This window comes from Ambystoma mexicanum, chromosome 3q, assembly GCF_040938575.1.
Source record: "Ambystoma mexicanum isolate Mex_15411 chromosome 3q, UKY_AmexF1_1, whole genome shotgun sequence".
NCBI lineage: Eukaryota > Metazoa > Chordata > Amphibia > Caudata > Ambystomatidae > Ambystoma > Ambystoma mexicanum.
In genome coordinates, this window is record NC_090926.1 from 251535942 (window position 1) to 251558797 (window position 22856).

Sequence of the window (22856 nt, forward strand, 5' to 3'; positions counted from 1 at the left end):
CTCTCAGTGGGGTTTCCCCACTATAGACTTATTCGCCACAAGTGAAAACAAACAATGCCCAGGATTTGCATCCAGGTTCCCCCAACCAGACTCCCAGGGGAACGCCCTGTGGATGAACTGGTCAGGGATGTTTGCGTACGCTTTTCCACCAACTCCTCTCATCAGGAAAGTGGTGAACAAGATGAACAGGGAATCGTTGACGCTCGTCCTAGTTGCTCCCATGTGGGCAAGACAACCGTGGTTCCCACACCTACGCAGGATGGCGGTGTGCGAGCCCATCAAACTTCCAGCCTGGTACAACCTACTGTCCCAGCACCAAGGTCAAACAGTGCACCAGTAACCCAACTCAATGAACCTGGCAGCATGGCTCCTGAGGTCATAGAGTTTGGACACCTCAAATTGCCACAGAGGTGTATGGACATCCTAAAGGAATCTAGGAAGCCAAACACAAGGCACTGTTACTTTGACAAGTGGAAGAGGTTCGTTATCTGGTGCCAGAGTAGACAAATCAACCCAGTTGATTGCATTCCTTCCACTATTGTTACATACATGCTCCACTTGCTAGATGCAGGATTGGTTTTTAACTCACTGAAAGTACACCTGGCAGCTCTCTCGGCTTACACCACTTCCCATAGCAAGGTGTTGTGGTGGAAAGTACCAGTAGTTAAAGCCTTCATGGAAGGAGTAAAGAGACTTCACCCTCCTATTTCAAACCCACCGCCAGGGTGGGACCTTAATGTGGTGCTAGCCAAGCTCATGGGCCCCCCTTTCGAACCCATGCATAAAAGCAGTCTCAAACACCTGACTTATAAAACGGCCTTCTTAGTAGCTATTACCTCTATAAGAAGGGTCAGTGAAATTCAGGCTCTGTCAGTGCAGGATTCCTTCTTTACTATCCATAAAGACAAACTGGTTTTACGCACACACCCTAGGTTCTCACCCAAATTTATATCTAAATTCCATGTAAACCAGTCCATCGAGCTTCCGGCTTTCTTCCAGAACCCGCAAAGCTCGGCTGAGGTGAAACTACACACCCTAGATGTGCGTAGGGCGGTCCTCTACTATGTAAATAAAACAAGACCGCTAAGGAAAACAGATCAACTGTTTGTCTCCGTAGCTACAGGCAGAGAGGGGGATCGCGTCTCTAAAGGTGCCATCTCGAAGTGGATTATTAACTGTATCCAGCTGTGTTACTCACTCTCTGAAAAGACTCTGCCTTTTACGCCAAGGGCCCACTCTACTAGAGGCATTGGGGCCACTCTGGCTTTCATTGCAAATGTTCCCCTCGACACCATTTGCAAAGCAGCTACTTGGAACTCTATTCACACTTTTACTCAGCATTACTGCATTGACACCCATTCCAAGACAAATACACAAGTGGGACAAGCGGTTCTAAGACATTTATTTGCTCATGACCCTTCTCACATCCCACCTCCTTCTTCTGGTACTGCTCGCTAATCTATGCACAGCATGTGATCTAAGCAGATTCCACAAGCCTCAGAAGGGATACATTACTCACCGTAACCGTATTTCTGATGCTTGTATCTGCTTAGATTCACATGCGACCCACCCTTCCTCCCCTCCGAGAGAAGGCGCATGATTACTTGTAGTCTTACCTTTCTTTCTATCTGCCTGGATTATCTGTACTCACGCTACTCCTCATGCTACCTCATGTCAGAAAAAATACAATCTGAGGATCCTAGACGCGTGAGGGATCTTGGGTACAGTGGACGTCACACTAGGGATAGTATTACTGGCACGCCCTGTGTCGACGCCCATTTTCGAGTTTCAAAAAACAAACTGTAATACTCTGCAGCTTCCACTAGATGTCGGCCTATGCACAGCATGTGAATCTAAGCAGATACAAACATCAGAAATACGATTATGGTGAGTAATGTATCCCATATATATTTTTTGTTTTATTTATTGCATTTGTTACACGCCCAAACCCAAGGGTATCACAGCGTTGGTTCCTTAAGAGCTTCACGGGTTGCAGACTTAGGATTCTTGTTACATACATACATTAATTACAACATATTGAAAATATTGACGGAATTAGACAGGCCTTAGTTGAATTTGTCAAAGAGCCAGGTTTTGATCATTGTCTTGAATCACTGATGCGATTGCTCATTTCTAAGTGTGCTGGTAGAGTGCTCCAGAGCTTTTGTGCAGCTACTGGGAAGCTAGAACTTCTCGCCCTTTTGCTCTTGTAACGAGGACATTCAGGTTTGTGCTGGTACATGATCTTAGGGACCGAGTTGAAACCTTTTGGGTTACGCTGTTGTTCAAATAAGAGGGGGCATCGTTACAGATACATTTGTGTGCAGTGATCAGAGTCTTAAAGAGGGAGCCAATGAACTTCTCTTGTAATATGTGTGATGTGATCATTCCGTTTTAAGCCAAAGGCAGCACGTAAGGCTTTATTCTGGAGTAATTGCAGTTTGGCAAGATTTGTTGTCGTGGTGCCCAGTAAAAGGATGTTGCAGTGATCTCGTTTTGAGAGTATGAGGGCTTGTGCTAGTGTAAGGCAGTTCTGGAGTGTGAGGAATTGCCGGCCGTGTGAGATATTTTTGTGGTATAAGCGGTGGTGGAGGACAGGGCCTTGATGTGCTTGGTCATGGAGAGATTGGCATAAAGGTAGACGCTTAATGTTTTTACATGTTTCAAGACTGGGATAGATGTACCATCAATATTTATGCAGAGTAGCTATCATCTAGGAATTTTAGGCAGATGGGAGAGCCTACCACAAGGATCTCTGTTTTCTCATCATTCAGGCATAGGCTATGGGTGGCCATCCAGTTTTGGATAATTGCGTAAATCTTATTGACAGTGGCAGTGTCTTGTTTGTGGTCCCCAGTGATAGGAATCAATATCTGGGTGTCATCTGTGAAATGAGTGTAGAGGTTGCCCATGGCATCAAGTGCTGCAAATAGTACTTTAGTGAATGCATTGTAAAGCGTAGGTGAGAGGCAAATTGAGGGATACCTAATGGTACTGTAATGGGGTCAGCTGCCTCATCGCCGATAAAGACTCTGGAGGTGCATTCCTACAGGAATCATTTGATCCATAGGGTAGCTTCTGGGGAAAAATTTAAGTTTTCGGCAAGTGCAAAGCACAGCTTGTCATGATCTACCAGGTCGAACGCAGCTGAAAGGTCGAGTAGGAAGGAGTAAAATGCGTATGTTGCCAGAATCGCAGATGCTGCGCATCTGGATTTTTAAGCACTGTTTCGGTACTATGTTTGGGGCGGAAACCTGATTGTCTGGCCCCTAGCAGGTAGTTTCTTTCCAAGTAGTGTTGGATTTGAGTGTAGGCTACTCGGTCTATTATCTTCAGTAGGAATGGAACGGTGGTGATGGGGCGATAGTTGGTAGGGGTGGTGGGATCAAGGGAGGGTTTCTTGAGTAGTGGGGTTTCTCAGGCCGATTTGATGCTGGACGGGACTGAGTTGGAGGTAAAAGGAGCATGTATAAAGTCAGTGATAATGATATGATATGGCATTTACAACGCGCCTATACACAAGTGTTTCAAGGACATAGGCATTATGGCTGGTGGCAGGGTTTGACCAACTGGCAGGGAGCTGTCACCTTTGCAGTTGGAGGGTTTAAGGGTAGTGATGGTGGCCAAGACCTGATCTTGGGATACTTTATTTTCTCTTGTAGGGCGAAGATTTTTTTGTGCCAGTGCATTTTGGATGGTAGTACACCAAGCTTTGTCTGTGTGGGCAAGTGGTACTGTGGGGATGGGTGATTCTAATTCCCTAAGTATGGAAAATAGTTCTTTAGTACTTAAAGACGCATTAGTATTGCGGTTGTTGAGGGATTTTGCTTTGTGAGCTATCACTGTTGATTTGTAGGTTTTATTAACTGCGACAAGCACATTAGTTGTATTGGTGGACAAGTTTTTTTTGTAAAGGTGCTCCAATGCTCTTTTGTTGTTGCATAAGAGTATGAGTTCTTTATCAAACCAGATGTTCACTCGCTTCAGTTTGTGTGGTGTTTTGGAGGTGAGTGGGGCTACTATGTCAATAGTGGATTTCAGTTGCTAGAACAAAAATGAATGGGTTGGAAAAACAATCTTACTAGGAAAACCTCCTCCCTTCTGTTTCATCCCAAAGTTTACAGCACATACATGTGTAAAGAATCACATGGGAAATTTCAAAAAGTTTTATATTTGGATATAGTTTTAAGTTTCTATGTTACACATTTTCTATATTATACATTTTGAACAAAATGTGAAAGAACACACACATGAGCAAACACAAATTGCATTGTCAGAACAAAGCAGAAACAAGATACTGTTCTTGCATACTGGTATGGTTGAACAAAAGTAATGCAATCACTACTGTCGCTGTTATAAGCAGACGACAGGCATCGTACACAAAGTGAACAAATAGACAAAACAAGTCAGTAGTGCATATCTACAAAGGAACAAACAGTTAACATTGGTAATGTTGTGAATTGGTGAAAAGCGTCTACACCAGGTGTTTCAGCCCTATAGTCCAGCTTAGTGAGCCATTTCTTCCTAGGGCCTTCATCAGGACGAAGGGAAGATGGTGTGCTCAGGATGTTCAAGGGGTGCTGTGGGGACGCGAGTCAAACCACAGGTGGAGGTGAATTACCTCTACAGGATAGCCAGGTGTCCAAAATCAATGTAATAGGACAACTGAATCTTCACATTTGAATGCTAGTAGGGCGAAGTCTCTAAATGGCTTCAAAGTGCACCCAAAAATGTGTCCATCTGACTGTAATCAGGGAAAGGATCTGTGTCTGCAGTGGACTGCGTTACAGCAGCTATCAGCGCTCGCAGACACAGATCATTTCCCTGATTACAGTCAGATGGACACATTTTTGGGTGCACTTTGAAGCCATTTAGAGACTTCGCCCTACTAGCATTCAAATTTGAAGATTCAGTTGTCCTAGTACATTGATTTTGGACACCTTGCTACCCTGTAGAGGTAATTCACCTCCACCTGTGGTTTGACCCGCGTCCCCACAGCACCCCTTGAACATCCTGAACACACCATCTTCCCTTCGTCCTGATGAAGGCCCTAGGAAGAAATGGCTCACTAAGCTTGACTATAGGGCTGAAACACCTGGTGTAGACGCTTTTCACCAATTCACAACATTACCAATGTTAACTGTTTGTTCCTTTGTAGATATGCACTACTGACTTGTTTTGTCTATTTGTTCACTTTGTGTACGACGCCTGTCGTCTGCTTATAACAGCGACAGTAGTGATTGCATTACTTTTGTTCAACCATACCAGTATGCAAGAACAGTATCTTGTTTCTGCTTTGTTCTGACAATGCAATTTGTGTTTGCTCATGTGTGTGTTCTTTCACATTTTGTTCAAAATGTATAATATAGAAAATGTGTAACATAGAAACTTAAAACTATATCCAAATATAAAACTTTTTGAAATTTCCCATGTGATTCTTTACACATGTACGTGCTGTAAGCTTTGGGATGAAACAGAAGGGAGGAGGCTTTCCTAGTAAGATTGTTTTTCCAACCCATTCATTTTTGTTCTAGCAACTGAAGCCTTCCTGGGCAGAATCGGGTTGTATCCACCAGTAGCCCTTTTCTGATATAATAGTGGATTTCAGTCATCTGTGATGAAGAGTGGAGATACTGTCAGGGTTAGTATCTGCGGGGGAGTGAGTCTTGAGCGTGTCTGCAAGAATGACAATGAGATTTTCTGTGGTGAGTTTTCAGGTGTTTCTGAGGGAGATAGGGCTATGACTGGTGGGTGGTAGAGCCTGTGCCTTAGTGGTGAGGAGGTCAAAACGTATTAGGAAGTGGTCAGACCAAGAAACTTCACAGATGGATTCTAACTTTATAGTTAGGTTAGACTTCAGAATCCAGTCAAGGATTCTTCCTTTATTGTTAGTAGGAGCGATGACAATTTGTGTAAAGTGCATGTCATGGAGGGCAGAGGTGAGAGCAATGACTTTGCAGTCTAATTTTTCATCAAATCCAAGGTTGTTATCTCCTAGAATAATTCATTTGGTGAGTGGTGAGTGGTTTCAAGAGAGGAGTGATGAGCAAAGGGATGTTGAGTTCAGGATTGTTAGTGTTGTTAGGTTGTCTGTAGATAAGGAGGAAGTTGAATGTGGTTGTAAGGTCAGTAGTGAGCTTCAAGAGCAGGAGTTAATCTCCTGGAACAGGGTCTATAGGGCATAGTCTAACCTGTATAGTGATTTTGGAGATTACTGCTACTCCACCCCCTATGGTATCCTGGCGGTCTGTCCTGAGGATTGTGTGGTCAGGAGGGATGGCTAGTGCAAGGGAAGGTCCTGACTCTGGGTGTAGCCATGATTCCGTGATGGTTAGGAAGTCTAGTTGTTGATCAAGTAGTAGATTGTGGATGTCAATGGCATGAGCTCCTGTGCAACGAGCATTAGTTAGGGCACCTTTGAGAATAATGTTAGTGGCTACTATGTGGGGCAGAGTGTCCGTGTGATAGGTTGTGGGAACGGCAGGGATAGGATCCTTGTGCATTGCCGTCCCCTGCCCCTGCTGTGGAGTGGGGGGTTCACAGTGTGCTGTAATAGCGGATTTACGCACCAGTGTGGTGTAAGTAGTATGTGGTAGGGGCCAGTTAAGTAAATGTGGTGGTAGTTCTGGCGTGTGGGTGATGAGTGTCTAGCTGGCCCTAGTACAGGTAAGGTAAAATGCTGAGGGGCTGCTAGTGTTCTGGAGCTGAGGCGGGCAAGGCGAGTTGTGCCTATGCACGGATCGGTGCGCCCTATCTGTACTTTGTAAGGGGTGTTGTGTATGAACAATGGGGGCGGGTTACTGGACTGAGTATCTCTTTAGGAGATAGGGGTGCTTTATGGGTGGATTTGGGATTACGCTTGGTGGGCATTTTAGCAGGCTTGGATGAGGGTTGCTAGAGCTGTGCAAAAGAAGGTGGCTGTTCAATTCGGGTAGGCGAAGGGAGCCCAGGACTAGTGCTTGTGGCTTGGGTGTCGCAGGCATAACTAGATGGGTGTTCGGGGGCTGCTGTGATTAATAACTGTTATCTGAACATCAGATGGCAGTGTATAGGGCAGTACAAATGGGGATACTTTTGGGAGGAAGGTTGTTGGGCATGGACTAAGGAGGTGACGTGGGCAGTACAGGAGAACGAGGCCGTTTCCAACCCGCACATAGGCACCAGCAGTACAGTGCAGTACGCTCGCCTTACCTTGTTGCGTGTTGTACCTGCGGGTAGTGGTTGCCACCGGTACACACGGCGAGCAACAGGTAGCTGGGCAGAGGGGCATCAGCCTTTCCTTTCTGCCTTGGCTTCCCAGCTTCGTTATTTGGTGCGAGGCAAGCCTATTTATTGGTCCGGACAAGGGCCAATCATGGTCCTGGAGGCTGGATGCTCCGGTCCCAGGTTTGTATGTAGCAATGGCAGCGGCTATCTTTGGTGAGCGGGTAGGCATAAAGTTAGGCCCACTCCTCTAGTTGGCTTGGATACATTAAGACTCGCAGCTTGTGAGGTGCAGATTACTAGCATAAAACATACAGTGGGGGCATTGATTTTGTGAGCATTTGATATCATATAGGCACATTGAAGAACAGCTTGCTAACACATCCACAGGAGGTGGTAGGTTTGTGTGCATTTGGGCATCATACAGGTACATCAGTTGATCTGTGTTTCTGCATATTTGTACCTAATTGGGACCGTAGCACGTATCACTTTAGTCAGTGCTGACCTCTTCCTGATTGCCTACACTTCCCTAGAGGCTCCTGTGACGCGCACCCGTGTTACGACATTGGGTCGCGCCACCGGCTTTAACTGCCCTGCAGGCAGTTCTGCAAGGCGTGTTTTAGCCTGTTTCTGCCTTGGTCAGCTGTCAGCACAAGATGCTGCCGTTTTTTTAACTTGCTTTTATGCATGTTTTTGATCTACTTATAACATTTTGACTGGATCTGTTCATTATTGCAGCAAGGTACGTGAAGGTTTTACAGATGGGGGACTGGATACAACACTGTTTATTTGAGGGAGTTAAATAATGCCCATGGGGACTTCTCCCTGAGAATTCTAAATAAAAGTAGGGAACTGGGCATTGCCAAGTTTATAGCAAAAACTCCAGTCGCGGAGCGAGAGGTAGATCCTATGAGCTTCAAGGTAGCTCTTATTAACGCAAGGTCAGCTCATGTCCATGCTACAAGATAGAGCTTATTGAGCAGTATGATCTGGATTTACTGTTGATCATGGACACATGGTTTACAGAGGTTTCTTCAGAGCTCTTTCCATCAGTTAGTCCCAGAGGAATACCTAATTAAATGCATAAACCGGGTAAGTAAAAGGGGAGGGGGCATAGCAGCTATTCATAAAACCACACTACAAATCTCACATTTGAATGTGCTTGACTGGGGGCGTGGTGCTCGGTAGGGCATTTAACATTTCATTTGTCCACCAAAACTTCCAGCCACATAGTTTTGGCCTATCGACCACCTCGTCCATGTAGACAATTTTTGGAGAACCTTGATTCTTTTCTAACCATGATAGGGTGTAAAGACAAGGAGCTACTACTCATGGGGGATTGGAATATTTGGCTAGATGATCTCTTGAAACCAAATTCAAAAGAGCTATGGGAACTCTTAGAGATCCATGGATTACTCCCACTACGGACTCACTCTTCCAATGTAAAAGGACATTGTTTGGATGTACTGATAGCAAGAGGCAATCATGCCTCCCTGATGAGGGCTATGCCAATTCATTGGTCTGATCATTTTGTACAGTTTCTCTCCCTGATGTTGTCGAAGGGGGACAGGGCCAGTACTAAGGGTACCCCGTCCATTTTCTCCCGGAAAATTAAAGACATGGATAGGATCACTGGTGTGGAAGTCAAGGATGTATTAGCTTCCATTGACATCCTGCTTCCGAGTGAAGAATTCCTTGCTGTTGGAGCTTCAATTATGGACTCCATTTGCGTAAAGGCAGATCCTTTAAAAATTCAAAAGGCAAGGACCTCCAAACCCTAGTTTGTACACAGTGTTATTCCTCTGTGCAAACTGGTGAGTTTGACAGGCGAAAATGGCAGGAGGGAAAAAGAAATCTGGAGACTGCGGCCAGGGCAAAAGGGTGCTCTAACCTGCTACAAGCAGGCTATCTTTCAAGCAAAGAAATATTTTCTTTGCAGAAGGATAAAGGCTGCGAGTAACTTGCCTAGAGAACATTTTTCCATTGTCTGCAAATTCTACCAACCTAGCTGTAAGGTTACCCCTATAGAATCTTCTCCTGTACAGGCTAATCTTTTTAATTCCTACTTTATCGATAAAATTGAATTGATTAAAGCTGATATTGCAGGCAAAATTCAGGCATCAACCATTACTCTATCTGGGTTGGTGACTGTTCAACCTGACTCTCAGACGACATGTTTACTGCCTTTCTTTGATTTCCATCAGGTATCTGAAAAGGAAGTACAGTCACTGATGGAAGTACTGAAGCCCACCAATTACTTCCCATTCGCCCTTCAAGCCTGTGTAGCAAAACGTCTGTCACAGGAATAAACCCCCTTTGTGACCAGGTTTATTAATAAGTCCCTGATGCAGGGCACAGTCCCTCAACAACTAAAACACTCCATGTTTACACCTCTATTGAAAAAATGTACCTTGGATCCGGAGATCCTGCAGAACTACTGACCTATTTCAGGTCTTCCTTGGCCTGCAGAAATCCTGGAGAAGGTGGTCACTGGTCAGCTGCAGGAATTTGTGGAGCATGAACTACTATTGGCTATTTACCAATCGGGTTTCAGACCTAGGTTTGGAACTGAGACTGCCCTCCTGACTGTTCGAGACAATCTGTTAGAGGCCGTGGACCATAGTGTACTCTCCTTGTTGATGCTGTTGGCTTAATATCGGCCTTTGACATGGTGCATCATAATATTCTCCTGGATCCTTTGCGGCGGGCTGGGAGGGTTTGCGAGCACGCCATTGGCTGGTTTAAATCATTCTTGACAGATCGTCAACAGAGGGTGAGATTGGGTGAGTTTGTCGGACTCCATCAAGATGAATTGTGGGGTCCCGCAGGGCTCATCACTCTCGCCTCTGCTGTTCAATCTGTATATGCGGCCACTATTGAACATTTTGAGAAAACATGGGATGAGTTTCCATTCCTATGCGGGAGAGACTCCAATCTTCATAACAATCGCCCAGTTTGACGAAGCATTCAGTAAGCTTAAACAATGCCTGGACGATTTCAGCCAGTGGATGTCTACCAATCAGCTTCAGTTGAATGCAGCTATAACTGAACTCATTCTGTTTAGCCCAAGACACCTACTCAATGCTGCCAAGAAACTGCCTATTCCGACCCTTCTAGGAACCAATCTAAGATTTGTCTCCAAGGTTAAGAACCTGGGTTGTGTTTGGCAGGATGATCTGGGCAGCGAAGGTCAGTTTGCAGCCAAGGTTCAAGAGGTGCACTACGGGTTGAGACTCTCTACGGCAGGTACTCCCCTATATTCCCAATGAGGATCATGCCGCTTTGGTGGGTGCGCTGACCAATGCGCATTTGGACAACTGCAATAGCCAGTTGATTGGAATTCCATCCAAACAAGTTCAGAGACTTCAAAAGGCCCAGAAGGTGGCAGCTAGATTGATCTTCACGTTGATAAAAACTGCTCATGTTTCACCGCCTCGTCGTGCTTTACACTGGTTAGCAGTGGAAGAACGTATTAGATTCAAAGTAGCTTGTCTTATCTTCAGATGCCTGAATGGGCTTGCTCCATCATATTTGAAGGATAAAATTCATTACCAACCGTTAAGATCTCTATGATACAGAGACTGTCCCCTTCTGGGCTATCCCCCAGTCAGCTTATATGACAAGGGATGACAGAAGATTTGCAGTTTTTGGTCCAAAACCTTGGAATTCTATTCCCTTAGAAGTCAGGACCCTTGAATCATTGTACCATTTGCGTTAGGTTCTGAAGACATATTTGTTTAGATAGGGTTATTCTCTTTGTTCTCCCCTGCATGCGCTTCTGGCCTGTGCTCATATGAATCTACTGTTCCATCTGCACCGCTATACGGTTTAATCCATCATGTGCGCTATATAAATGCAAAATACAAATGCATGTAGGTAAATTTGTGTTAATTACAATATAGGATACTGACATAGCTGCATGGACAAAAGAGCTTAGGTGCATTAGGCATCATGTACAGGTACATCCAAATGGCTACTCAAGGCATAACTAGATGCTAATAAGCAATAGGCACGGTCATGTGCAGCTCAGCAAAGGACGCCACACAAATGTGGTTGCTCACAGGCACTTTTAGAAGTATATTACTAATAGCACAATAATTTGGGCAGCGAAAACGATCTTAATAATAATGCTGGCGCATCAGCTTCAAACGTGTGAGTAAATACATCATTAATTGCAAAGCTGTTCATTTTCATTCTTTAAATGCACATTTTCCAAGAGGATTCTCTTTCTCTGCTAAATTTCATAATAGCATTAAATCGACAACAGTTACATTTCTCATGAACATTCTAAATGCATGTATAGTTGCATCTTTCCTCTAATTCTCAAAGTTACCTCCTTCTTTGATGACACACTGCCACCCTGCAGCCTCACGACACACCCCACAGAAGAACTCCATCCACTCTTTACTATCTTCAATACATCTGTCACACAATGACAATTTCCCACTACCCTTAACACTGGGCAAATACTTCAGACCTACACATATGGCTTCAGACCCAGGTGCAGCTCTGAGAATGCCACCATCCAAGTGTTAGATGATGCACTCCACATCCTCAATGATGGCTACTCATGCCTCCTACTACTCTTTGATCTTGCGCCTGCATTTGACTCGGTGCATCATCAAGCCCTCATTAATATAATACACAAATTAATGGGAATCAATGAGGCTATCCTCAGGTGGTTCACCTCATATGTAGAAGACCGCCATCAGTTCCTCCTGATGAACACCTCCAGATCACTCCTTCTACTTGTCACCTGTGGAATTCCACAAGGCTCCACCCTCTCGCCCTTGATCTTCAACCTTTACATTGAGTCTTTCGGATATCTTTTTGCTAGCTACAACATCCACTAATACGCAGACGACAGACAACTGTGCCTCAAAATCTCTTTCATCAAAGACATCCACCAGCTCAAGGCCTGCCTCAGCCTGATACAAACCTGGATGTCAAATGCATACCTCTAATTCAACCCCGTCCTCCTCTCCAAAAACACCGGACATACATACCCACATCCAGGTCTGCCATGAACGTAAAAGACTTAATCCTATAGCCAAAAACATGTACCAAGTCCCTGGGATTCCAGATTGACAGCCATCTCTCCTTGAAAATCCACATAACAAAGAAAACACAGACCGCTTGGTATCAACTCAATCACCTCCTTTCATCAGAAAATAACTTAATATCCACAGTACAAGCTTGCATCCTTTCTCAACTGGATGGTAAAAATTCTCCACTCCCAACTTATCCACCCCCACCCTGGCACCAATGAGAAGTGTCCTCCACTCCTTGGCCTGCATCATTAAATTTGGTCGCATTACCCCCACACTCATCAAGCTCCTTTGGTTGCCCTCAGTGCTCCAGATAAGAGTTTGAAGTAGGAGTATTTTACTGCCTATTTTTTAAAGTTAGGAGTAAGATGATTTTTTGGAGAGTAAAAATGTAGGTCCCGTTGCTAATGAGTATTTTCAACTGTAAAACAAAAATGTTTTTAAATATTTCTTTGCACCTTGTTATCCATGCAGATTAAAAAATACATGTTTACCTCTTCAGATCAGGCAGTAATAATAGCAGTTTCTTCATGTGGCACTACATTCAAACATATCCATGGAGCTGTGCATTTACGGGTGAAAGCAGGGGTGCGTGCATCTTATGTGTCTGTTTCTTATTTTTTTCTGGGAGTATTCACCTATTTTTAGGGAGTACAAGTGTCCAATACACCCCTTATATGTAGGGCTGGTTGCTCTTACAAGCATGTGCCACATTCAAGACCAGCTGACCAGCTGCATCATTGTCAGGACCATCACCTTGCATGGTCCCTCCTACGACAAAGTCACCATTTCTGGTGGTCATAGCCCCAGAAGAAGAAAGTACTCAGCCAGATTAAAGTTGAAAAATGCAAAAAAAGAAAAGAAGGAAGTGAGCATGCTTGATCTACACCGCCAAGCCGTGGAACTTCCTACCCGTCCACATTAGGCTTGCACACAGCTTGATGCAACTCTGAAAGGAGCTTACGAACCGGCTCCTAAAGGAGCACCTTCTTCAGGCACCATAGACATCCCTGATCTCACACACCGGTCAAGCCAACCTCACCGTTAATTACTTCTCCAATTGCTTAACTGTAATGAAACAGCCATTCTATAACGTGTGCCCTGTACCTGTATTCCTATTAGCCTGTTGTTGTATACCACTCCGTTGCTTCTCGATGCTATGTTCGCACTTAATAAATGCAATAAAATAAACAAGGAGGATTGCTAGGGAACACTGCCAGTTATTTTTCAAGCAGGGAGATTGAGATGGTGGCATTACTACTGACTGGCTGCCTTTGGTCAGACTGGAACTAAGTAATCCAAAACAGGGCCATGCCAGAAACGCCTATAGTTTGAAGATGACTAAAGGAGTCCGGATGAACGGGGTAGAATACAATTAAAAGAGCCATTGTCTTCTACTCCTGCCTTCTGTCCTGCTAAGAAACATGCAATGGAGGGGTCTCACTTTCTGCTAGATCTTTAAACTATGCCAAATGTTTGCGTAAGTCCGGGACAGGGTAGGGAATCTGTGGCTCGCCGGCTGTTTTGGCCTGTAACTCCCATCCGCCCTAACCAGCATAGTCAACAGTGAGGGATGGGTCACAATCCAAAATATATTGTGAGGATAAGGTTGCCTACCTCTCGTTTAATAGAAGAGCAGTATGGCTGAAGACGTTTGCCTTCTACTGTGAGCTAACTTCCTCACCTAACAGTGGTGGTGGAGAAAGACGCTTCAGAATTCTGGGAGTTCTGAAGATGAGTGTCTGTGAGGTGGTTTGGTGTTGGTATTTCTGTAGGGGGAATATGGGGTTTGTGGGTGCCATATTCATTCGGCATGATGCCTTTTCACACAACTCATGACTTGTCATTCTCCTGTGGATTCCTTCTGGATTATGTTCTTCTACAGTCCCTGCTCTTGACAATTTTTATGGTTTTGTTTACAGGTGGCTGTTGCTGACTTGCAGGAGGCTGCAGCAGGGGCAGATATTCTGGTATTCGTGGTGCCTCACCAGTTTATAGGAAAATTGTGTGATCAACTGAAAACTCAAGTGAAGAAGGACTGCATTGGTGTCTCACTGATTAAGGTAGATGTCCCAAAACAGTGCTTGGATGAGGCGTTTGGATGTGGCATTTGGATGCGGTTGGATGTAGGCATCAGCTGTTCTGTTACATATGTGATCTCTGCTCAGTAAGTGCTGTTGAGTGACACGATGGTGAATACTGTACATGCTTTGGGTGACATGGCAAGAGCTCAGCAAATGTCAGATTGTCCCCTTTTCTAGGGCATACTGTATTGATGGGAAACACTTGAGCTCCATCGTGCCTTCCTCCAACTCAACAGTGTAAGGCGTAGAGGGGAACAATACATTGTTCATCAGCTCTGTCACACATTGCGTTGTCTGCCTACGCCTAGCCCATTTTGGGCACAGGGGACTTGTGACCCATCGAATATGCCTCACCACCTACACGGGGTAGTCTATAGACAGAATTCCCTGTTGTGGGCTACCCCCAATGTACAATTCTAGAGTTTCTAGCCATGACTTCTATCCCCCTGCTGTAAACTGTACTGTAAATTCTCTCCAAATAAGCTTCTATTTGTGGGTTGTCCGTGATGTACGCCAGGTGTTTCTTTGTGTTATAGTGTTTCACAAGCCTGGAAGGTTGGTTTCCATCTGGTCTGTTAGATTCTGATAGAGAGCCTAGGCCTAGGCCACAGGAACCCAATGCTAATCCGTGTTGGAATTTCTTAGGCTGGGTTAATTTCTGCATATAAAATATGCCAGGAGCTAATCCTACCCTCTAACTCCCATTTTCTGGTGGTCCCTGTGTGGCGGTATTCTGCACAGGGTTTGGAGCAGTTTTGGAAACTATCGCAGACCACTCAGGGCCTCATTATGAGTCTGGCGGTAGCCGTGCGGGTAATCTTTTCACGGCGCCCGGCAGTGGGGACCTACCAGGGCATTACAGCCCGGCAGTTCCAGTAATTGCCCATTGCCAGGCACCAGAAAATATTACTCTCCATTCCCATTTGAGTCTCATGGTTTGCCCGCCAGCCAGGTCTGACCTGGCGGGTGGAAAGGCACCCGCTCGCAGACCTCGTAGTTTGCCGGTCCGGTAACAACAGTGCCGGTAACTTACCGTTGTTACCAGACCGGAAAACCTGTAATGAGGCCCTCACTTTCGTGTGCAATACTGGAAATTCTCTTTTGGGTTTACCTATCTTTTTTAAATACATTTTAAGAAGCACATATTTTGATTAACGAATATTATTCTCTGTTTCTTGTGCATGTATATTGAACTTAGCCAGCACTTAATTGCCAGCGAGCAATATGCAGACCTAGCACATAATTGCCTATTTGCAAAAAACCTACTTAGCACATCATCACTAGTTTATTTGATGCTCAGTTATCAAATGTCATTTTGCCGGTTTAGCAGAATATTGCTAGATCCTCAAGGCTAATTTGGCACAGCATGATCGGTTTCCCATATGCTACATTTTTGCTAGTTTATATTACGCCCACTTTGCTTACACTTTCCCGTTTATGTTTGACACCACATTCTGGATACTCTGCAAAATAGCATTTAAAAAAATGTGTCGAGGACTAAACAGAACAAACAATGGGCCTCATTACAACTCAGGCGTTAAGGGTTAACGCCACTGTTAACCCTTAACGCCTGATTCTGATTTTAACGCCTGCTTTTAGCAGGCGTTAAAATCCATGGCGCTAACCTGCCATGGTGCTAATTACGCCGCCATAATTTACGGCGGCGTAATTAGCGCCTTCCCCACTCCCATTATGCCCTATGGGGCAAAAATGGGAATGGGGAAGGGAAAATGGGAAATGGGGATTTACCGCCCCACTCACCTTGGAATGGGGCGGTAAATCCGCCATCTACCATGGTGTAAACGGAGTTTACACCATGGTGGTAAAGTTGGTGCACTTAGCACCAAGGTTTTAATGAGGCCCAATGAGTTGAATAATGCACACATCTGTTTTCTGAAAAATATTATTCCATGGCAGTAATTAATTCATGAATCATTCTTCTAATTAATCAAGCAAAAAACGTAAGTGTGTTCATCACCATGGAATCGCAATCCGTGTTATATATTCATCAATTCAATTAATCCACCACTCTTAAAATTACATAAAGCAGCTTGTGAAACCGATCTTATCTTAACTTCGTATTTTCCACAGTAAATGGCATGGGATCTTGTCTCAATAGACACAAAAATAACACTAGATTATTATTAGATTTTTATTTTTAACATCGTTTTTGATGTGAACACGTATCTTGAGATAGAACACTTCTGGTATATTTCTGATACATTTCTTTCATAATCATTTATATTTGCAGTAGAGAAAGAAGTCTTTTGAGCAAAGAAGGGAGCTTTGTGCCCACCACCAAAACAGATTAATTTTAAATGGAGAACATTAACGTTTCTTTGGGAAAATCCATCTCAAGTATTTTTTTGAGATTCATGACATTTTGACAACTCTAAACGATTATGAAAGAAAGATATCAGAAGTTTTCTAAATAGAGATACTTGTTCATATTAACAACTATATTCAAAAGAAAAAACTAGCAATCAACTAGTCTTATTTTTATGTCTATTGTCTGACAGCACTTCACTCTGGGAAATTCTTTATTGCATCTACACCAGCGAAATTAGGTGTTTTGCATTGGTTGGTCTCAGGGCTGGATAAGTGAATGCATTGGCGCTGGTTGTAGACCCAGTGAAATGACTATATGGCTGGATTTGCACAAGTGAAAGCACCATCAGGAAACCCACATATGCGTTTGTACCAATTGGGCATTATGCTGCCCCTAATATCGACACACTCTCTCTTCTTGCAAGCACAAATTAGGTTGTTGCACCTGTAATACAAATGTTTATCTTAGCACAAGGCCAAATATGGCTGACCTTCGCCCTAGTATAGTGACAACATTGGCACTAGCATTAGCTTTGCAATTACCTCTGGTGCAAGTTTGGTCCTTTGCCATTACTAACTTTTGTGCATCTCCTTTCATTATACCGGAGTGTCGTAAAAGAAATCCTTAATACAACCGCAGAGCACTCTGCCTGCTCATGCCTGGCATACCCTTAGTGCGGCAATGACATGACATGTGTATGATGTGTCATACCACACTATGTGGGTCACTTTCTAACTCTACGAATCATTAAGGTAAAAGCAAGGCATCTGTATTTTACACTTTACTTAAACAATCCTTTAGAATTTGGTGTAACTTAAAGGGAGAGTGGGAAAATGGAACAGGATTTCTGTGCTGGTCTCTGCTCCGCCTTCAAAGAGCACTTTGGTTTTACACCAGCATGTACACTGGCAGAAAACCAAACGATTCCTGTGGAATCTGCCTGACTTTTCCACCTGGTAAAAACAGGCTGATTCTAAAGGAATCCATTGTGAATTCTCTCTGCAAAACATTATTTGCAGGCAGAAGTTACATTTTTTCCGAAACTAATTGGCAAAGTGAAGAGTAAAGTCGACTTTATCTATGTTTTGCTCTTCAAATTTGCACTCCATTTTAGAAATGTCAAACTTGCATGGCTGGGGACATTTTGCACATAAAAGCAAACGGATATGATTCCCTTGTGAGCAATTTAGGATGATTGTAAAATGAACATCTATTCCATTATATGTCACAATATGTTGGGTCATAATAGATGTCATGATAGGTCATTTCATATATGCCGCCAATGATCTCTGCCTTAATGCCAGTAAGACTGAGATTCTCCTCATCGGCACTCTTGCTCCCCCCTGTGAGGCTAAAAACCTCGGGTTCATCTTCGACTCCACACTCTCCTTCTCTCTTCACATCTCTGACGTCTCTAAGAAATCACACTACCAGCTGTACCTCCTCAGAGGTATTCTTCCTTTCATCTCGTTCCCCCAGAAGCTCACTGTTTCCAGAGCTCTGGTTCTCTGTAGGATGGACTTCTGCAACAGTCTCTTTCTAAATCTGCCTGCATCTACACTCTGCCCTTTGTAACTCACCCAAAACAGGACTGCGAGACTTGTCCTTGGCCTCAAGCCCAGGGATCGTATCTCTCCAGGACTGAAATCTCTGCGCTGGCTCCCAGTGGCTGCGAGGATTAATTTAAAAACTCTCTGCATTGTCCACAAGGCCTTCTGGTGCCTGGGACCTCAATACCCTCAACTCACTCTTCCTAAATATCTTCCTTCGCTCATCCGCCTCCAACTCCCTCAGGGTCAGTCGCTTCTCCAAGCAACGAGTTGGTGGCAGATCTCTTTCCTCATCTGGGGCCTCCCTCTGGAACAGCCTCCCTGCCTCACTGAAACTTGAGGAGAACCATCTCTGTTTCCGGAAGCACCTCAAGACCTTCCTCTTTGCTTCTGCTTTCTCTCCTCCTTTCTCCTGCTGAACTCCTGGCTGAAACTGCATTGGTCACCTGGCTACCCTCTGTTCTCGGGCCCAGGTCCCCTCCCCGCCAGTTGCACACCTGCACTGCACCCCTGGCAGCCCTTGCACTCTGGGACTGTTTCTGTATCCCTAAAGCCTCCTACCAGCACCTGACACTTGAGGTCTGCACTTATCCCGGCACTTGCCACCACCCGGGTGCACGTCTTATTTTCTGTATTTATTGTTTTTTTATTTATTTTTCTGTTATCCTATGTACTGCAATGGCCCCTCCTCTTTCCCCTCACACTTTTTGCCTTTCCGCCCCTCCCCTGCACTTGCGTGATCTCTATGTCATCTGGCCTAGTAGAATTGTTGTCTCTGTCTTCCCTTTGTTTCCCCTCCCTTGCCTCGTTACGCCTTGAAACACTTGTGTATTGGCGCGTTATAAATGCCATATCATATCATATATCATATCATGACATGACATAACAATAATCCCAGTAAACTTCCAGTTTGACAAATGCAGCATGCTCTCATTCTCAATTCTACTAAACACCAAATTTATTGTTTACACAATTCTATTTTAGTCCCAGTTTTGCACACTTGCAATGGAGGTTCACTCTGCATGATCTCAATATACTCCTATATGGACAATCTCACTGTATATTTGCAGTTTGACATTCCCAGTTTTCAAAATCCCAGTATATTCCCAGTTTGACCAGCCCAGTAAATGCCCAGTTTGACCAATCCATGTTCCGAGTTTGACAAACTCAGCATAGTGTTATTCTGGTCAGTCCCATTAGATTCCCAATTTTAAAATCCCAGTGCATTTCCCGTTTCTGCTCTGAAAATCCCACGACTGTCCCAGGTCAAACAATCAAAGTATACCTGCAGTTTGACATTTCCTGTATACTGCACCAAATAAACACAAAGCACACCCAAATATCACGGAAAGCAAGCTGTTGATGTAGAAATCCTGCATGTTTAGCACAATCAGAAAAGACCCAATAAATGTCTATCTGCCCCGTTAACCATATTATCAAGCAGCGTGATGATGCTCCGTACCCATCGCTCTGGCTTTTAAACTTTTGGAGAAAAAACGAGCACAACCTCATATGAGTTGACAGCAGCTTTGCAGTTGGTGCCTAAAAAGTTGTCTTTCTTTGATCAGTACTGGCACGGGTACTAGCTTAGTGGCGTCCCTGTTTATGGAGGCCACATTTCTGCACATTGTGACCTTATGGAGACTCCAAACAGAGATGTTGTAGACCGGCCTAATCCCTCTGTAGCTCGCCTTTCAATGTTTCCTAGTTGTGTGTGTCTATGAAAAGCAAACATTTTGCCATTTTAAGTTTGCTTAACAGGTTTGCTGTGCTTTACTGCTCCTTGCTTGAATTGTCCGAAGGCGGGCTGGTGGAATTTTGAGGATTATGACAATTAATCCTTGACAGGACTTGTCTTCCAGGGAGTTGACGAGGGCCCGGAGGGATTGAAGCTGATCTCTGGCATTATTCACGAGCAGCTGGGCATAGAGATGAGTGTTCTAATGGGGGCCAACATCGCCAACGAGGTGGCAGAAGAGAAATTCTGCGAAACAACGATTGGTAAGAAAAAGAGCTGCCATGCTGAAGTGGGGGGGCTCCATAACATGTAGCGGGGAGTCGCTCGGGCTAATGGGTGGCGGCTTTGCTAAAGAGAACACGTTAGAAGCATCATAGTGGAGCTACAAGGCTGCAAAAGACTAAGGGCCTCATTACACGGTAGGCGGTAACCATGGCGCTATTAGCGCCATAGTTGCCGCCGGTATTTTACCGTGTCCGCCTTAGTGGATGGCAGAATTACCGCCCTACTCCAAGGTGAGCGGGGGCGGTAATTCCCCATTCACCAAGGCACTTCCCCATTCCCATTTTTGCCCCCGTAGGGCATAATGGGAATGGGGAAGGCGCTAATTACGGTACCACAAATTGCAATAGCTCCAAGGTCCCTTTGCGGCACCCTACTTTAACAGCTGGTAAAACCAGCCGTTAAGGTCGGGTCCCGCAAAGGGAACTCGTAGTAAGGCGGTAAGGGTTTATCGGTACCAGTGCCCTTACCGGTACCGGTAAACCCTTACCGCCTAACGTGTAATGAGGCCCATATTCTATAAGCAACAGTCCATAATGGCGGGTGGTGGGGTAGAGTGGTTCAATGCTTTCACCTTGGATGGTCACATTGTGAGCGAGGATGTCCTCTATTGCCTTCTCAGGATCTAAGAACAAAGAACATGGGAAGATCCTGAAGCAACTGATGCAAACTCCTAACTTCCGCATCACGGTTGTGGAGGAGGCAGACACTGTTGAACTCTGTGGTGCTCTCAAGGTAAGTAGACTGCAGGATTCCGAGGCTGCTTTTGGGGGAGGGATCGACGATCCGTCACTCAATGCCTTGCTTCTGGCAGCACTCATGTGTTTCATGTTATTCTGAATACTTTACAGTTGTGCAAAGTAGGGAGGCACACTCCAAATGTCCTGGGGACTATTCACGAGAAATGTTATTGTATACTGAGGGGAGATAACCAGTTATAATGCTGATTTTTCCATGCTAACTTGCTAGAGGGTATTTTGTGTATGATGCCAATGCCGACAAGTGCTTTCCACTCTATTGCTTAATCAAGTGGAGAATGGAGATAAAAGTAGAACGTTTAGCGAGTATAATAAGTGGGATTTAAAAGTCATGCTGACAGCTCCCTACACAGGAACCCCGTTTCAGCGCGGGCACAGCCGGCATATACAAAAAAATAAAGATTTGTCTTGCGCAAGAAGTGTTCTTGTCTGCTGTGAGCGGATCACTATTGTCTACACCCTGCCCAGCAGCAGGTATAACTACCTAAACCATGCAACAATCCTCAGTGGCACAGCGATAAGGCCACCCTTTTTTGGTCTCCACGAAATCAATGAAGCCGTCTTTAATATTTCTAATGGTATCCGGTCTTTTGAGTGCAAAATATTAATCACCACACCCATTTTTCGGGGAGAAAAACAATTGCAAACAATTTCTCTTTGAAAAAAGGGCGAGACAGTGGGCCTGATTCACAAAGTGGTTTTCAATATCAACATCCCATTGAAAAACCCTTCGTGAATCAGGCCCAGGATGTTTGGAAAAGGGGTTAACAGTTTACTTAGGTGTGTAGTAGGGCTGAGTTAATGGGGAGTGCCAGGCGTTTCTCTCGAATTTTGCTGATGCACTGAATTTGAAAACGATCAAAATAGAAAAATGAAAAAATGTGCACTGAAAAATGAGCGGTAAAAACACATTGAACCCTCCTAACAGATCTCGTTCGTTCTCATCCATATGTCAGGCCCTGACCTTCTTGCTTCCTCGTACTTTGTTGCTATTAAACATGTAACGGCTCGCTTTACCAGTCCACTCTGCCAACTTCCGCAACCCACTGACCTAGTCTAAGCAGACTTTGCTTCTGCGCCTGTCGAGTCAAGAACTAGCGAAATAATGTATGTCAGAAAAGGTAGGGGAAAGGTAAAGCATTCTCACTAATGACTACCACGATCAGACCAGGCAACTACACAGTAGATGTGATTATCTGCTTAAGCAAGACAAAACATGATGCACTCTCAGAAAGTAAACCAATCCATCACCATCAAAATATTAGACCCCTCTAACATCATATTTATGTTGGAAATCAAATAATGTACTTTCCCCACTGCCCTATGCTTTACAGAACAGGAGAGATAATACTTGCCTCCACGTCTTTAGTAAAATTATGACTTTCCACAGAAATATGAATACGACGACAAGACCGCAGGCGCTTATTATGCTAGTTTAGAGCCTACTTATCAACCTCAATGCTACTTAGTCAATCAGGTTAATATACAGATTCCTAAGAACAGAATATCCAGGCAAGTCTGCTGCTTTCATTGCATCGTCCATATTTGTTGGTTGAAAAAAGCTTTAGAAGCTATTGGTCGATACGCTAAGTGTGCGCAAACATTGAGGTTTGAACACCTGCTTGATGCATTAGCCAACACATCCAACATGCTAGGGTTGGAGACGAAACGACTCTATGCGGCTTTATTAATGCTGTGAGCTATTGTGTCTGCTATACAGCGCAAAGACACACTGTCAAAGCTCCATAGACTTCGAGACAGTTGACATGCATCTTGGATTTCACTGGAAACGTGGGTTAAAGGGGAGTCTTAAAAGTTGCTATGTTCTGCAGGAAATCTGAACTTAAATGTATTTTCTGGCAAC

General features: G+C 44.4%; 1 protein-coding gene across 1 annotated transcript in view; it reads left to right on the plus strand.

The window, feature by feature from the left end:
- The window catches only part of GPD1 (glycerol-3-phosphate dehydrogenase 1), a 229405-nt gene that overhangs the window by 156770 nt on the left and 49779 nt on the right, over positions 1–22856 (plus strand). Inside the window, exons 3-5 of the mRNA XM_069653678.1 lie at positions 14174–14314; positions 20077–20215; positions 20857–20969. Of these exons, the coding sequence (XP_069509779.1) occupies positions 14174–14314; positions 20077–20215; positions 20857–20969 (393 nt within the window). The remainder of the gene's footprint in view (positions 1–14173; positions 14315–20076; positions 20216–20856; positions 20970–22856) is intronic.